Genomic DNA, 18,174 nt, shown 5'->3' with positions numbered 1-18,174 from the left:
GCAGACATCCATAACAGCTTCGACACCCAGACACCGACGACAGACGCCATCACCCCTGACTCTACACCCACCAAGCACATCAACCTGCTACTCTCCTGGCACAACGTCAACGACAAAGACATCATCAAAATCATGAACACCATCCACTCCTGGGAACCCTGCCCTACCACATCTTCAACAAAGCATTCTCCATCATCGCACCCCAACTCAGGAAGATCATCAACAGAAACTTCAAGACCGCCACCTTCCAGGAAAGCTGGAAACACGCCGAGATTAACGCCCTTCTCAAAAACCCCAAGGCGGGCCCAAAGGACCTCAAGAACTTCCGACCCATCTCCCTGCTGCCTTTCCCAGCGAAAGTCATTGAGAAAACTGCCAACAGACAACTAACCCGGTTCCTGGAAGAGAACAGCGTCTTGGACTCCTCCCAATCTGGTTTCCGCAGCAATCACAGCACCAACACCACCCTCATCGCCGTCACTGACGACATAAGAACCATACTGGACAATGGCAAAACTTCGGCCCTCATCCTCCTGGATCTCTCGGCCGCCTTCGACACCGTCTGCCACAACACCCTGCGCAGACGCCTCCATGACGCAAGACAAAACCCTGGACTGGATCACCTCCTTCCACACCGGCAGAACGCAGAGAGTCCGCCTCCCCCCTTCAGGTTCGGAACCACCACAATCACCTGCGGCGTACCCCAAGGCTCGTCCCTCAGCCCGACCCTCTTTAACATCTACATGGTACCGCTCACTAACATCGTCCGAGCACACCACCTCAACATCATCTCATACGACGATGACACCAAGCTGATCCTCTCCCTCACCAAGAACCTGACCACCGCCAAATCCAACCTCCCCGAGGGACTGAAGGCCGTAGCAGAGTGGATGAAGACCAGCCGGCTGAAACTGAACTCTGACAAGACGGAGGTCCTCATCCTTGGCTCCACCCCCTCCGCATGGGATGACTCCTGGTGGCCGGCCACGCTAGGTGCCGCCCCGACACCTACCAACCACGTACGCAACCTGAGAGTCATCCTGGACTCAACACTATCTATGACCCATCAAGTCAACACGGTTTCCTCCTACTGCTTCAACACCCTCCGCATGCTACACAAGATCTACAGATGGATCCTTACGGAAACGAGAAAGACAGTCACCCAAGCCCTTGTCAGCAGCAAGCTGGGCTACGGCAACGCCCTCTACGCAGGAACCACGACCACACTCCAGAAGAGACTCTAACGCATACAAAACGCCTCCGCTCGCCTCATCCTTGGACTCCCTCGCCACAGCCACATCACCACCCACCTAAGAGATCTGCACTGGCTCACCTTCAAGCTCCTCACCAATGCACACAAAGCACTCCACAACACCGGACCAGCATACCTCAACGAACGAAAGTCCTTCTACACCCCAAACAGCCAGCTCCGTTCAGGTGATCTCGCACTCACCACCGTCCCACGCATCCGCAGAACGACCTTCGGTGGAAGATCTTTTGCCGCCAAAACACAGAACTCCCTCCCCATCCACCTGCGTCAGACAGAGGTCCTGCTGACCTTCAGGAGACATCTCAGACCTGGCTGTTCGACCTGTAGCTGCCCCCCTCCCCTCAGCACCTTGAGACCCTCATGGGTGAGTAGTGCACCCCATAAATGTATTGATTGATTGACTCATTTGGATGGAGTCAGTCGGAAAGCAACCCAAACCGGATTTTGAAAGGCTTATGACGGGCTTGGAGAATCCATCTGTCATTCGGAAAGCCTCCAGTAATCCCAAAGGCGGCTCTTCCGCCCGAGGGATTACAATGTTGGATGGGTGCACCGCCTCCTGTTGGAGGCTGAGGGGGCACCTATGGTGCCCCCTGTTGATCCCTGCACCTTAAGGTGCCTGCTACGCGTGCAGGGATGAACAGCACCTCTTCTTTTTACAATGAGAGCATGCATTCAGGTCAGAATGCATGCTCCCATTGTAAAGAATAGGAATGCGACCGAATTGCTGGGTTGGGACCGCCGACAGGAGGTCGGTCGGTCTTAGTACCAAATCGATGATGGACGGACTCAGCGCCGTCTGACATTGAAACCGACCCCAAAGGGTTTTGGGCTTATTATAGGCTCAAGGATTCAATCTTTGAAGATGATGCTGCATACTCTGGTCAGACACTGAGCTCAAGCTTGCAGATTCACTCTGCCATAAACTGCTTTGTCCATGATGGTCTTTGGCCCATTAAATAACTGGTTAAGCAGAGACAGAGCTTGGTGAGCATGAGCTGAGCTGTTGACTAATGGTGGTGGAAAGAGGGACCAGTTGGCGGCTTGGCAAGCAGACATGCTTAACTGAACCGGGATAAGAAAATGTTCAGAACTAGGAGCCCCCTCTGTGGCAGAAGCAGACAGACGAGCCAGTGTCTAAGTTATCATGTTGCCAATGCTCCATGGAGGAGTGTCTTTCTCCAGGGAGTAACCATTTCAGGCATTTTTAATGCAACCAGACACATCTCTAAAGAAAGCCGGATGGTTTAATGTGTTCTCAAAGACAGCTCATTGGGTAAGGAGAATAGAGAGGAAGCTAAGGTATTCAAATAGCCTATAAACATCCAAATTTGGGCAATGTTGAGAATCCCAAGATTCTCAAAGATTTTGAACCGGGAAGAGATTTTACATGCAGGAGGCATGATAAACAGTTAACTCTTTATCACACATTTCTAAGACACAGCTCACCAACCCTCACTGGCAGAGATTACTTTGCCACCCACCTTCAAGGGTATTTTTTCTACCGTCTCCAGAGAGAGATATATCTCCCGTTAGCCTTGAACAGAAGGAGAGAAGGACACCACCACTCAGCTACCAGTATTGCAAACACTTCTTTCTCCCCATGCTTTGTTGCCAGCTCATGAAACCAGGCAGCAGTTACCGCTACACATCCATCAGACCAAGATAATTACAGGTGTATTTTACCACGGTCTCTCGCTAGGAAGGGAGACCAAGGCAAGGATCAAGACAAAACTTTATTGAAGCCTCTGGTTTCGCAGACCATCTATAGGCCTGTTATGAAACCATAGTAACGCTGTCAACTGCAGGGACTGTTTTAGGCAGCTTTCAGTACCATGGAATACAACTTTTTTTATTTTTTTTTTAATCAGAGCTTGGTGTGGGCGAGAGTTTTGGGCCTCACATTGCTTGGCCCTGATCATATTGGAAAAGCTCAGACTTTGTTTTCATCTTTTCGCATGCTCGTCTCAAGTGTTCCTCTCCATGAATATTTTCCAACAACTATCTCAAGCCTTTGGTCTTTCTGTGACCTCAGTTTTCTACTAAAGCCAGTGACACCCAGGCAGTGCTCAGGTGTGATTATGTTCAGAAATCTTCGAAACCTGACTTTTTTTTAGGCAAGGTCTTTTGGAGGTAGGGGATTGGATGGGGAGGATCTGTTTCAACATGAACAATTATATCAGGGATAAGACACTGTAATAAGAGGGAGCAAAAGCTCACCGACAACAAGATTTGGAATATATCAATGGATGTGCACCCAAACCTGTACCTCAAGGATGGAAACCGAGATTTAAAATTGACAATTTTGTAAATGTTATATTTTTCAACTCAGTCTCATCAGGAACATTCTTATCTTCTCACCATTTAAAAGTTTGCATTTGCTGACAATAAAAATGGATAGATAAAATGCAAGAAAGAAACTAAATGAAGAATGCGGATATCTGGTAGTTCTGTGGGGAGGGTGGTTATTTGTTTAGGCCATCACCTTTGCTCCTAATGAGAGTAAGTAGAGCCATTGGAGAAAAGGCGAGGAGCTACTGAATGAAAGATACTTTAGTCACTAATAAACTATTAGAAAGGCTTTTTTGTTCCTTTTATGAAAATCTGCTGTTCTATTGTATGAACAAGTGGGAAAAAGCATTTAAAAATATTTTAGCACTGAAGATAGATCCACTCAACCATGTTCCCCAGTTGTAAATCAGAAAATTAACCACCCTAGCACATCATGTTTGACTGCTTTTAAAGGACACATAGTCCTACTGTTACAAGTCTGTGACATGGCTGCTGTCATAGATGCTCTGCCTTTCCAGGACTAAGCGGAGAATCAACCTTTCTTATACTATCAAAAACAATAGGGTGTCCTTTGTCTAAGCTTCTGCAGCACGCACTGCTAAAAGTCAGAACCAATTTCAGGTCAGTGTAAAACAACACAGTGCCCAGTACCAGCTTACCTGGAGCAGAAACCAAGATTTGGCAACGAGTGAGAATGGCCAGCAGAAAATCATTGTGTGAATGAACTGTAGAAAACCAAGAAAATCAAGAAATTATTTTTTTCAGGTGCAACACTTGAGCAAGACTGTAAACACCAAAATGATTTTAATATATTTTAAACACAACTTTCCACTCTTTTTCACAGTAAACTTACTAAATGAGGCAGCCACATCTGGTGGTGCAGCAAGTGTTTGACACAAAAGATACTAAGGGGGAAAAGCATAACATGATGATACCTCTTGCCATCAACATGAGTTGCTGTGAAGTAGTGTGTAGATTGAGGACTTGTGCTATTTGGTAATAGGCATATTTGTGTGAAGAGCAGTAAAGTATGCAAAGACTTCAAACTATTGTTTCGGATATTTCAGGTACAGGCAGTCAAATATGTGATCTGGCTGTATAAATCTGTTCATATTCTGTCACTGGAGTAAACACTGGCAATTTATACCTGGGATGCAAGGCGGTGGCACTTTTTTTCCATATAGAAATAAGAAATCTCTTGTATAAACACACATCGGTGGCACTTTTTTTCCATGTAGAAATAAGAAATCTCTTGTATAAACACACATCTATCAGAAGTAGAAAGAACTGATTAACTTTAGTACATAAAGGACATCGAGTTAGAAGTCTGAACTTGAGGCCCGGTGTGTTTCCCTGGAAGCAAGATGCTCTATGGAGCCCACCCCTGCCCTTCGGAGGAATTTACCCCTGGCGCAACAGCAGCTGCATCAACATCTGACTTAGGAGTCAAAGGACATTTGGTTGGCGTCCCAGTATCGGACACACCAGTGGGGGGATAAATCTAGTAAGAAGCTACATAGGCTATGTCAGGCTAAGCAGGGCCCGGCCATGGTCCCCACCATCCGAGGTGGTGATGGTGCCCTGTGTACCACGCCAGAGGAGGTGGTGGAGGAATTCGGCTGCCATTTCTCTGTGCTGTATACCTGTTGGGAACAGGTCTCCGGGGATACCGTCGCAGAGTTTCTACGGGACATTCCCCCCCCCAGCAACTATCGGCTCACACGAGAGATCAATTAGCCTTCCCGATTACCATAGACGAAATAACAGCTGCAGTCAAAGCAATGCAACCGGGTCGTGCCCCAGGTCCCTCTGGGTTCCCCGTAGAGTTTCTTTGCTCTCATATAGCCGCACTGGGTTCGCACTTACTCGGTACGATTCACGAGGCCCTCAAGCAGCGACTCCTGCCTCGGGACTGGCGTCAGGCCGAAATTGTCCTCTTTTTGAAGCCCAGCCGTCCACCTGAGGATCCATCCTCATATCGCCCTACCTCCTTAATAAACTTTGCATCCAAAGTATTGGGGAAGGTCCTGGCGGACCATTTGCGGGCATGCATTCAAGACCTGGTTTATTTGAACCAATTCGGCTTCATGCGGCATCGGGCCACCTGACATAATATTCGCCGGGTTCACAATGCCATAGCGTTGGCTCCGGGGCTGGGATGTCCCGCGGCCTTACTCCTCGTGGACATAGATAAAGCGTTTGATTCGCTTAGCTGGGAGTTCCTTTTCCAATTACTAAAAGCGATTAATTTTGGTCCACGTTTCCTGGCTTATGTGCGCCTCTTTTATACTGAACCTATGGCCTCTGTACATATAGCCGTCCACCGTTCCCCCTTCTTTCCTATCGGCCGAGGCACACGTCAAGGCTGCCCCTATCCCCTCTACTTTTTGCCTTGGCTGTTGAGCCCCTGGCGGGGTGGGTAGGTAGGGATCCGGTACTCCGAGGTTTTGATTGGCAGTATTCACAACCGGACTACATTGTGCTCTACGCGGACGATGTCCTGTTTTTTGCGACCGAAACCTGGATTTTGGTCCCCTGTATCTTGCAGAACCTCCGGGCTTTTGTCCAGAACTCTGGGCTCCATATTAACCCCGCAAAATCTGTACTGTTCCCAGTGTGTGGCCATCAGGGTAGAGGCTCCTGGGCATCCCAGTTAAAACATGCCACAGAAGGGTTTCAGTATTTGCGAGTATTTGTGTCCCCCGATTTCTTGGGCATGCAATATTAATCCACTACTCGCCAACCTTCATGATAAGACCGCTGAATGGTCTTCCCTACCGCTTTCGTTATACCAGCGGTCTGCCATTTTCAAGATGGTCTCTCTCCCCAGTGTTCTCTACAGTCTTCAAGATTTCCCGTACTACATTCCGCTGGTATGGTTTGCACAAATCAACGCCTTACACAATACATATGTATGGGGGGGGGGGGGGCGATTCGGGTGGCACTTCAGACCTTTACAGTCTACCTACTGCGGCGGTATCGCGGCTGCGGATGTATACTCCTATTATATTGCAGCTCACCTGTTAATCATTAATGACTGGTGGTATAACTCACCTGCAGACCCGGCGTTTGCACTAGAGCATGCGGCCATGGGAAGGACTTCCCTCTTGCAGCTCCTTTACAGTGCGCATAATCTTGACCATTTGCCAAACGCCGGTCGAACAACGATCCGGCTGTGGAGGTACAGGGTTCGGCGCATGGGATGGCACGCGCAGGCGACGCCAATATGGGAATTATTTGCGTCCAGTGGCTGCACTGAACGGGTTCCGTCAGTGGGACCTGATTGGCATCTCCACCTTGGGGGATGGTATGCATGGCACCATCCTTATATCATTCCAGAGACTACAGGAGGATTTCCATCTCCACAAAACTCAGTTCTATAGGTACCTCCAGCTACGTCACGCCTAACTGGCTTGCTTGCAACTCTGCCTGACTTCCCCGAATTTCACCCGTTGGAAGGCCGACTTCTTATGGGCGATCTAGAAGCCCACAAAATAAGACAGGCATACCAGATGCTGACAATACACTCCAACACTACCCTAATAAAAACACGAAGGGCTTGGCAGGATGACATTGCCGTTTTGACTGATCATGATTGGGCGGAGGCGATACCTAGTCCATGTGGTGCTGCGGTGCGTCCAGATACCGTTTTATTCAGTTTAAGTATTTGCACTGCGTGTATTATACCCACCTACAACTTTGCAGGACGGGAGCTGTGGCATCCCCCTTGTGCTTATGATGTGACAGTGAAGAGGGGACGTTTCTACATAAGGTGTGGAGCTGTGCGGCCCTGCAGCTCTTTTGGCGCAGGGTTTCGACTTGCCTTAAAGAGGTTTTGTCGCGGGACCTCCAAAACAATCCCAGTCTGTTTTTACTTCATGGTACGGAAGACATAGGTGGGAACCGTTATAAGCAGCATCTCCTCTTTCTCGCCCTTAAGATTGCCAAAAGGGATATTGCTCAACTATGGAAAGGCACTTCTCCGCCGACAATGGGAAAGTAGCGAAATGCATGGATACAGAAATGGTGGTTTTTCAAGCGAAGGGCTGCCCCCCAAAACATAGGAGAATTTGGTCTTGTTGGGCCACCTACCGGGGCATTGATCTTCCCTCTCTACCATCTCAATCCCTGGAACAGTGGTTCTCTGGGAGGTTTGCAAACTACACTGTGTATATTATCGTTTTATGTATCTGGAAGTGAGGAGTATTGATATTTGCTTCCCATTGTGGGGGGGATGGTAAAGTGTGTGTGCAGTTTTAGGTGTATTATTATTTTTTGTTATCTCTACAAATTGTACCCATTAATATTTCCACGGCTGGTAATCTTTCCATAATGTATCTCTATGTGGATTTTGTTGGCCTTTTGCCCCTGTGGTACTCTCAAAAATCTAATAAAATATATTTTTAGTTAAAAAGGACATAAGGTTAGCAAAGAGACCCTAAAAAATCAACGCTGGCTTTTGAGTGACGACGGGCTGTCAGGTTTTACTCTGTACGCTACGTTACTACAGCTGATTCTGTGTGTCAATCTACTGAAAAGCCATTTTAATGTATGTAATCTATAACAGTGGTTATAGAAAAGAATCATGGTTGCGATCCCTGAACTACTTAAATGTATTTCTTTTTATAATGTTTGAATGATATGGTGTATTCTAAATGAAGTAAACAGGGACAGCTTTATTAAAAAGAACTCAAGGCTCTGTGAAAGAAGGCCCTTTTTAGATTTGAGTTAATTATATTTACATTGCTCATGGCACATTACTCCATGTAACATACAAAAAATGGACTAGTGGTGTGGTATGTGGTAATGCTATCTTTTTGGATGATTGAGAAAGATGTAGGCATGCGAAGTGTAATGGCTCCTCAAGGTTGAAGTACAGATTTCTCATGTGCTATAAAAAAAAATTCCATTGTCCAGAGAGCATTTTGAGGCAAATATTTGCTGTGACAGACATATGGTCCAAATTATGCTATCTGGCTGTTAGCAAGTTCCAATTTTCAACGCAGAATTACCCTTCCTTGCTGGAATAACATATTACATGAAAGCAAGAAAAACATTTATGCCGTATTTGGTATATTTTCCATTTTGCCTAATGCCGAACCTTTAAATAGTTTGAAAGCACAAATTTGAAAATAAAACATCTTAAACAATAAAATTATGTTTAAAGCAGTAGAAAAATTAAAAAGAACGTCTAGATTTTTCTCTTCTTGCTGCAAAATGTCAAAATGCATTTGCTTCAAAGCAGAAATATAACAACACGTAAACATTTGCCTAGCTTGATTCATGTAGTGTATACCGTGTTTTATTGGTACTTGGCTTTCCTTTAACAAATAAGGGCATTTTCATAAACGTAGTCTTTATTTGCTTCAGTTAAGGAATGCACCGACAATGATCTGGGAAGGGGAGATGCAAGGTATGGTTACAATGCACTTGGTAAAGACGGTCGATTTGACAAACATAAATATGTCATATTTATGTATTAAAGAAATGATGGCACTGAAATGCAGTGCTCCATATATTTAAAGCCTTAGGGCAGTGGTTCCCAAAGTGTGCGGCGCGGCACCCCGGTGCGCCGTGACGAGAGGCCAGGGGCGCCGCGGCGCTGCGCAGGATGTGTCTTCCGGGGTCAGAGGTGTGGTGCATCGCATTGTGGTTTGAGTGCCCGCTTGGAAATAAACAACAGTGAACAGGGACAAAGCCGCACACTGACATGGTGATCAGCGGGAAGTGGAGTACCCCGAATAGCAGTGCCTGCGAGCCTGGCGGGCCGGCGTGTTCGTGCCGCCTCCCTCCATGTATGGTGTGTGTGAATGACCAGACTCGGGCCGCCTCTCCATTGCCACACGGAACCAGCCTTCGCCGCCCGGCCGCCTGGTGGAGGCCGCGGCGGCGCCGTGTGACACTCCGCACATCCTTGGGGGATCCATTGGAGCCTGGACATTTCTCCCCTCTGGGTCCTGCTGCGGTGGTCCCACTGGTTCCTGCCTCCTGGAAGTGGGTGTGTGGTCCCCCACAGGTCTGGGCGGGGCACATGAGGACGAGGGGCGTCCGGGTGCTGTGTGTTGCGAGAGGTGCGAGTGCAGGCGGTGCAGACCGGGGGTGCGGCCCTACTTGTATGGGGCAGCCCTGGAGCTGTACCTTGTGGGGTGGGGGTCTGCCCTCCATTCTCAGGGGCTCACCTCTGGTCGGGCTCCATTCTGGGCTGCGTGTGAGGCCTGCCATTCTGTTACCATGGGGCCCGTCTCTTCTCCGGCCCTCCAGGTCACCCCTCCTCTTGTTTGTCTGCGGTCACGGGCTGCGACGGGCTCACCCCCACCACACACACCGGACTGGGCAGCTGTGCCCCCCCCTTCCGGCTCCGGACGCATCCTCTCCATCACCGGCTGCAGTCCCAGCGGTCCCGGCCCATGCAAAAATCAACGTGTCTCATGCCCCATCGCCCTGTCATTTCTACACATACCAATTCTGTATGGACAGACATTCCACCTCATCACCACCGGCCAAACAGCCAAATGCACAAACAAGCCACCGAGGGACCTCTGCCAAGTGTCTCTCCACATATCGCCACATCCCCAGCGCCCCTTGATCTGATCTGTCTGAGCTAGAGACAACCCCTCAGTCAACATCTGTAGACTATGCAGCAGATGGCGAGCCATGCAGCTCATCCCCAATCCTGCAGAGGGGCAGCTTCAGCAGAATCACACCACTGCAGCTGCGCTTCTCAAAACACAGACCCATGCAGCTAGTAGCTCGACGGGTGAAGCACTCCTACATCCATGCAAATGCAGGGCCCCAAGTGGGATGAAGGGAGACGGGGGGAGGGTCTCAAAGGGGCGTGGCTGATTCAGCAGGGGGCGTGGCCTAAACATTCAAGCCATGTGTGCCTAGCACAGCGCGCTGCCTGACCCACTGGCAAAATAAATGGTGGGGAGCCGCGGCCAGCCGCCAACCCGGTCGGGGGAGCCACGGGTCAAAAAAGTTTTGGAACCCCTGCCTTAGGGTGTCCGCCACTGTGTGGTGGTTTATGTATGTGACTGTCTAGCTCTTTATAGCCTGCCTTGCCACTTTTCAAATCACTTGCCGTGGCAATTTTCTAGTACGTTTCCTAATTCTCTGTCATGACCCCGTGGTTTATGTTTCTTCCTGTGTTCTCCCTCTTGCTTCCTCCTTCCCAATCCAGCTTCCTGTTTGCCAAGCAGATGCAACGTCTGCTACTGAATCCATTTTTTCCCACTTTGCCAAAACTGAATGATCTCGGGTAAATCCACTTTTCTATATGTTCCTCATCTCCCTTTCCTGCTAAAATCAAGAGCACTTAGAAAGAGTATTAAATATATATATTTTTCCTCAAGGTAAAAACATTTTAAAGGCTGAGAATGGAAACCTTTGCTCACCATTATCTTGAGTCAGCAGCCTACGAGCCTCCAAGTCAAATTCCTCCTTGCTGATCTTCTGCTTGAACCACAACTTTAGATTGGCCCAGTACCTGCACATACAACAGAAACAGGAAAGATGAATTAATGCGCTGCCCGCTAACAGTTCGGTGGATGTTCTTAAGGTGTCTCAAGAAAAGACAACAAGTTGATTTACTGGGGACATATGAACTTTCATGGCTAGATAGTGATGCTTAGCAGAAGATATCTAGTCAATTACAACACTGCATTTCCTAGAAAAGCCAAAAGGCAAGTTGCTCTGCTAGAGGCAAGGTTAGGCATTGCTGTAATGGTATTGCCATGCAAAGAACGCCTGTGCCCGAATTACAGGCATACTACACAAATCACTGCCACCTCAGCAAGTTGATCTGGTTGGAGTGTGTTAAAAAAAATGGTATAGTCAGAAAATGTTTTGGCTGCCAATACATACACAATCAGGTCAACAACATTGCACTACAGAAACTCCAACACGCAATCAATTAGATAGATTCCTCCACATACAAGACAACACTTCCACAGCTGATATGGATTATATGGAAGGCCACTAGACAAACCTCCATCAACGGCCTACAGATTATCAGGAAAGGGTAAGCCATGACATAATTCCCACTCAAGATGAAAGACTGCAAGGTCCCTGAATCTCCTTCGAATCACTACTAGTTAAAAAAAAAAATCCTCCCCACAAACTAGATCACCCACACTCCGTCACCGGTAGGGAGAGCTTCAATTCTCCATTTCCACAGAGACACACCATTGTGTAATTCCAGGAACACAGATATCAATCAGGCAACAAGAACCTAGAGCGCCAAGAAGTCAGAGAATTGGCAAACACTGCGCTAAACAGAAACCAGCTAATATACAGTCACTTAGCACTACCACGCATACCATGTTTTCTTCACAAGCACACTTACATTTAGCCATTCAGAAGCTTCAACCTGCTCTGAATTGTCTCACCATGCATAAGCACCACATAATATCACAACATCACAATGTAGAATCTGTTCAAATTAAAACACTCCACACCACGTGTACCTTTGGTAGTTTCAATTATATAGTGCTTTCTTTGTGGTATGTAAAAAAGAAAGCATCACTTGTGCACCTGAAATGAGAAGCAGTCAAACCACTGCCACCTAACTAGGTGGGCCAAGAGATTAATAAGATACAAGGCAAATACACTCAAACAAAATGTCAACTTGCACTATAGAAAGTACCACACATCAAACTCCAGAACAGCAGGAACTTCTTATGATGAAAATATTGTTCACAGATGTTCACCATGTCTCCTTGAAAGCAAACAGCTCTATACAAACTTCATCAGATCAGAATCTCCACCTCAAGCACCAGTCATGTTTGCAGAATTCACCAAGACTCTTGGTAATGATGTCCCACACAATGCCTCCTCGAACTTGGGCAGCAACACCTTGCATTACAGTGTCCTCAAGAGTCCTCAAGACCCAACTTTCCTATTGATGCCCAAATCAAAAGGGTTGGAGAACACACACCCTGTAAATCACCATGCCCACTGGTCTACCTGCAGGCAGATTTGGCGGGAGAACCACCAGCGCCTTTGCCAGAAGAATCAACTGCAGCTCAACATCTCAGCCTATCGTTTACTTCATATCCCACAAGAACTTTAGCCTAGCAGTTTCTGTATTACTTCAAGACCAATATAAATACAGGCACTCAAGGAGTTACTCTTTTACTGCTTTCTTTAGTTGCTTAAAACATGGGTATCTTCTGGTGAACAGCCTTTACAAAAAACATTTACAACGCACTACCATTACGACGCAACTTTTACAACGCAAACTATTACAACGCATAGCGCTTGGGGGCACTCTAGGATAGGGAATAGGTTTAATGTACTATCCAACACCTTCCCTACTATCCACGGGGACTGGAGTTGGAATAGTAAATTAAACTATTCACTATCCAGCGCCCAAAAGCATTATGCGTTGTAATGGTATGCGTTGTAAAAAATGCGATGTAAAGGTAGGCGTTGTAAAAGTATGCGTTGTAACATCATACATCCGTATCTTCTACCGGGTTGCAGATGATTTTATTTGATCACTACTAGACCAGACTTAGATAGCATGCCAGGTGGGGCCACCATGAGTCATACAAAGATTCATAGCTTACAGTACAGTTTCCCTAATTTCCCGGTCCTGATAGCATCTACACCAAGTCCAACAACACCTTCAATTTGCAAGAATGTGCAATAATCCCCCAGTTGGGTCCTTGATGGGGATACAACACACACAATAAACCCTCGCAAACACTACTTCACTTTATAAAAGGAGTATTAAGTAACATGGACACAAGTAATCAGTGGAACCAACAAGGACAGGATCAGCTGGGTTGTGGGTGGGAAATCATCAGGTTTACCAGTAGCTAAGTCTCAAGGTGGTTCATTTTAGCAACAGGAATATAGGTGGACAGAATAGCCGCCAGTAGTCTTCCATAGTCTACAAATTAGAAAGGGGAAAACAATGAGAAAACTGCTCTGACTACTTTTGTTTGCACCAAGTGGTTCGTCTTCCAACATGACAGGTACATGTCTTGCTGCAGAGAATTGATTTGCATAAACGTGGACCAGTATGGCAAGGTCACATCAATGTATGCTGTGAAGTACACTGTAATGCAATAGGATATCATATGCAATTTCATCTACACAGCCAACACTAACAACAAATATCATATAGACAGCAAGATGGCTCAGTGAGCCAACAACTAGTCGCTATCTGTGGTAATATGCAGGTCACAAGTTTGAATCAGAGTAAGAACAGTTTTATCTGCCATCTTACAGAGGTCAATAAACTGAGTGCCATTAAATTGGTTAATAGTGGCAACTGACACTTCCAGAACTTTAAAAAATAGAAAACTGGAGAGGCTGAAGTGGGCAGTAACTGAAAAGAAAAAAAAAACACTTGCTATAGATTATATGAGAGAGATACAGAGGAAAATACTCAGGTTGTGTTTAGTATGAAAGAAAAAAAATGGTCAGCTGGTAGCTAAAGAAAACAAGACTTGGTAAAGCCAGTAGGTCTCGCCTTTGAAGGAGTCAACCTTCTGATTTTGCCAATACTTGTTCTTGATGCAGAACAGAATCAGCAAAAACAAAAAATTCAAAAAAGGCCATCACCTGGAGTATGCGGACACACACGTCACCAAGTATGAGTCAAGACGCTGCAGAGACCCTTTTAGGCCTCGCATACCAGACAGCACAACCCTCTTCAACATCTACATGGCCCCGCTTGCAGCCACCGTCAGAAGCGACGGAATCAACATCGTCTCCTACGCTGATGACACCCAGATGTTCTCTACCTCAACAGACAAACCCACAGCCACCAAGAGCAACTTCCACAACGGGATGAAGGCAGCCGCCACATGGATGAAGGACTGCTGCCTCAAGCTCAACTCAGACAAGACCGAAGTCCTCATCCTTGGCTCCTCCCCCTCCACCTGGGACAATACTTGGTGGCAATAAGTAAGGTTATGCTGTTCCTAGGAGGTGGGGAGGGAAGGAGAAAGGGAAACAGGTGTTCCTTCGAGCGAAGGGGAACCGAAGGTGGAGTAGATCCAATTAGGAGCAAGGGCCCTCACACACCCAGAGGGTGTCATGCTTCATCATTGGGCAGCTCCTCCTTGGGCCGGCGCTGCAATGCCCAACGGGCCGCGTGAGTGGGTTCTTTGTCGGAGGTTTTCTCTGGTTGTCAACGTGAAGCTCAATGAAGGTGGTGGGGCGTGAGTGTGAAAGAGTAGAGGTGGATAAAATGAAAGTGTGAATTAAAAATAGCTATACAATTCCCAAAGGACACATTTATTCACCGTGTTCCTCTGCTAGGAGTAAAAACAACTGACTTAGAAGTTGTATCTGAAGAGAAGGAAGTATAACCTCTCAAGCTCAGGATGTGTGTGGAAAGGAAGTGGTCAACATTTTTTATACCCTAAATCGTCCAGTTGGATCTTGGCATTTCTTCAGGACCAGGAGATCCTCATCCACCCTAGAGGGGGCAGTAGTGGTATGTATAGCAGTTATTCCTTCCCCTATAGTCTGGACTCGTGTGGTAGTCCTGTGTGGAAGTAGGAAAGTAAAAAGCGTGGTAAAGATGAATATACGTTCTGGAAAACACCTACGGGTCAGATAGCCCTAGCCGTGACGTCCAAGGTCCTCGCAAATTTAATGAGAGAGGAAGCACTCATTTGGTGATCCTCCAGAGAGTGTGACCTACCTGCGGCTGGGCTGTAAACGACTCTTGGTGGCCTGCAGCGCTCAGAATCCCCCACACCCACAGACCACAAACGAAACCTCAGCATCATCCTGAACTCCTCGCTCTCCTCAAACCACCAAATCAACTATCTCGTCCTCTTGCTTCCACATGCTCAGCCTCCTCCGTAAGATCTTCAAGTGGATCTCCACCGAGTCCAGTAAAAAACGATCACCCATGGGCTTTTTAGCAGCAGAGACGACTACGGCAATTCATTCTATGCCGGCACCACCCAGAAACTCCCAAAAAACTGCAGACCGTCCAGAATGCCTCCGCCAGTCTCATCCTGAACATCCCACGCTGTAACTACATCACCGAACACCTGAGAGACCTGCACGGACTACTGGTCAACAAGAGAATTACCTTCATGCTTCTCACGAAAGCCTACAGAGCCCTCCAGAATGCCGAACCTGCATACCTCAACCACCGCCTCTCTTTCTACACTCCAACCAGACATCTTCATTCCTTCCAACTGGCCCAGTCCACCGTCCCACAGATCCCAAGACTACGGCTAGAGGAAGATCTTTCTTCCGCCTAGCCGCAAAGAACTGAAACGCCCTGCCTCTGCACCTCAGGCAATCACTGCCACAATTCAGGACTGATCTCAAGACCTGGCTCTTCGACTGAACCGCAGCGCCTTGAGAGCCTCACGGGTGAGCAGTCGAGCAGTCGAGCTTTACTAAAATCTGACTGATCGATTGTGTGCTTAACAAAACTTTTAAATGGGCTTGGAGCCTGCCCATTGCTTCCACTGGTCATTTTTAGGCAACTCTTTTTTTGGTTAACCACTCCGTGAAAGTGTGCTTGTTCCCAACTGCTCCGCATTCCTTGTTGATCTCTCCATCATGTGCTACTCTTTCACCTGTGCTTATTCGCTGCCCTCATGCTCAGTGTTACTCCCCATCCCCAGTGTTGCTCTCTCTTTTTGGTCTGTCCCGCTAAGGATGAGTTGAAGCACACCTGTGGCTAGTGTGATTGTATCTTTCACTGTGGCTTCCCGCATTGTTGTTCTGTGTGTGAGGAAAGCTTTCATCATTGAATTTTATATTATATAATATGTGAAATCTGCAGGCCAACTGATACAGTTCTTGTGGGATAGTTTGGTGTAATTCTTCTAACCTACGGTTCGCGAGCCCCTAGGGGTCTGTAATGCCTAATCAGGGGGTTAACAACAATTTCTAAAATTAAATAAAATCAAAAGAGTATATAAGTATATATACACACATAATAAAGAAAAATTGAATGTTGAGTTTTTAAATGTTCTGTAAATGTGGAGGAATTTTAAAATTTCTAACCTTCCGATTAAAAAAATTTACTTTTGATTTCTGCATATTTTTCGTGAAATAAATAAAATATTCGATAATTTATGTATTAATTTGAAGTACACCTCTTTCTGTATTGTTTTGAGGTTCAAATCTCAGAAACTGTTTAGATAGGGGTTCCCATCATCCAGTAATCATTCAGTAGGTTAAGAAATGCTGGTTTAATGTGTCAAGAGACTGATCTACAAAGACTCACGTACCCTGCTGGTCACAGATGTTAAACCTCGAGAAAAATGCAGAAGGGTAAATGCACCTAGTACAGATATATGTGTTTCCTGCAGTCCAGAGATTCTGGTCCTTATGAGAACGTTCAGTGGGTTAACGCATCTACTGCAGAATCCGGCATGTGGGACATTAGTCACAGGTTTAAATCAAAGTTAGATATATCAAGCTTGATGATGTCTGGTGACGTAAAAAACGACTTCTCATGTAGTTGCATGATCATCTAATTACTCTGGGATGGCTTCTAAAGTCATCCTGTTTTACCTGAGTGAGTTGTGTCTCACCTGAACGCCACAGGTATAAATAAACACTAATAAGACATCTCCCTGCCAGTAATGCATGAACTGCGGAACATTCTGTGACTAAAAATAGAAAGGATCCGATATGTCGATGTGTTTGAATGACAGCAATCTATACTTTAAAAAAACAAATAAAGCTACATGTAACTGTCAGTTTGGGTAACAACGAGGCTAAATATATTATGTAGAGTAACATGCAGATGAGGTCAGCAACCCCAACAGAAATTCACACACCCTCATCTAAATAAACTGTACTTGGAAATTATAAGTCTCGTTAATGTGGGCTGCATGAATCAATAAAGAAACACATCAAAGGAATACACAAATGAAACATTTGCAAACATTCAGACATCCCACTCGTAGAGCAGACGCGACAGTTTGCCTAATTTTCCGCAGATTCCTTTTCCTGTAACATCCTCACCCACTTACTTCCCTGGCGGGCACAACTCACAAATCTAGCCCGCGGCTTATGCGTGAACCTTAGGCCGCATCTCCTATGCAGGACCTCCAGAGCTCCTCCGTCCCCCACAGAGGTATGGGCCAGGTAAGGACCCTCCTAAGTTAAAGAATGCCATAGTCGTGCTCACTGTTTCACGTTGTCTCCCAACGCTTCGCTCAGACTCTTCTTGGCGGCTTCCAGCTCACTCACGAAAGTCGCCATCTTTGAGCCCACCCGCACGACTTCTCGCTGAGAAAATGCTTGAAAACAAAAAAACACCGCCGAAGAACAAACAAAAGTGCGCCCGCTCGCCTCAAAATGTGTTTCAAAAACGGGTTGAATGATAGCACGCATGCGCGTGAAGAGTGTCACTACCTTCCCAGTCACACATGTTCTCTCAAGCGATGTTTTTTTTTGTTTGTTTTTTATTTAATGCATTTTTATAAAGCGCGGACTTTACCCGAAGGTGTCAGAGCACTGTACAATAGAACCAGTTACGTTACACGAGAGAACTGTTACAGAAATGGAACAAAACAAAAGTAGCAGGCCATTGAATCAAAACGACGCAGGCAAAAGGAACACAATCTCAAACACAGCAAGCACAGAATGTACGGGCAAAAATATGAATAATA

General features: G+C 46.5%; 1 protein-coding gene across 1 annotated transcript in view; it reads right to left on the bottom strand.

Annotated features, from left to right (window-relative positions):
• TADA1 (transcriptional adaptor 1) overlaps nucleotides 1-17,845 on the bottom strand; it is a 117,966-nt gene extending 100,121 nt beyond the window's left edge. Inside the window, exons 1-3 of the mRNA XM_078642349.1 lie at nucleotides 17,691-17,845; nucleotides 10,957-11,048; nucleotides 4,222-4,287 (exon numbers count right to left, since the gene is read on the bottom strand). Coding sequence (XP_078498475.1) covers nucleotides 4,222-4,287; nucleotides 10,957-11,048; nucleotides 17,691-17,764 — 232 coding nt within the window. The 5' untranslated portion in view covers nucleotides 17,765-17,845. The remainder of the gene's footprint in view (nucleotides 1-4,221; nucleotides 4,288-10,956; nucleotides 11,049-17,690) is intronic.
• Between the last annotated feature and the right edge of the window lie 329 nt (nucleotides 17,846-18,174).

This window comes from Lissotriton helveticus, chromosome 1_1 (genome assembly GCF_964261635.1).
Source record: "Lissotriton helveticus chromosome 1_1, aLisHel1.1, whole genome shotgun sequence".
In the NCBI taxonomy this organism is placed as follows: domain Eukaryota; kingdom Metazoa; phylum Chordata; class Amphibia; order Caudata; family Salamandridae; genus Lissotriton; species Lissotriton helveticus.
This window is presented reverse-complemented; position numbering and strand designations above follow the sequence as displayed.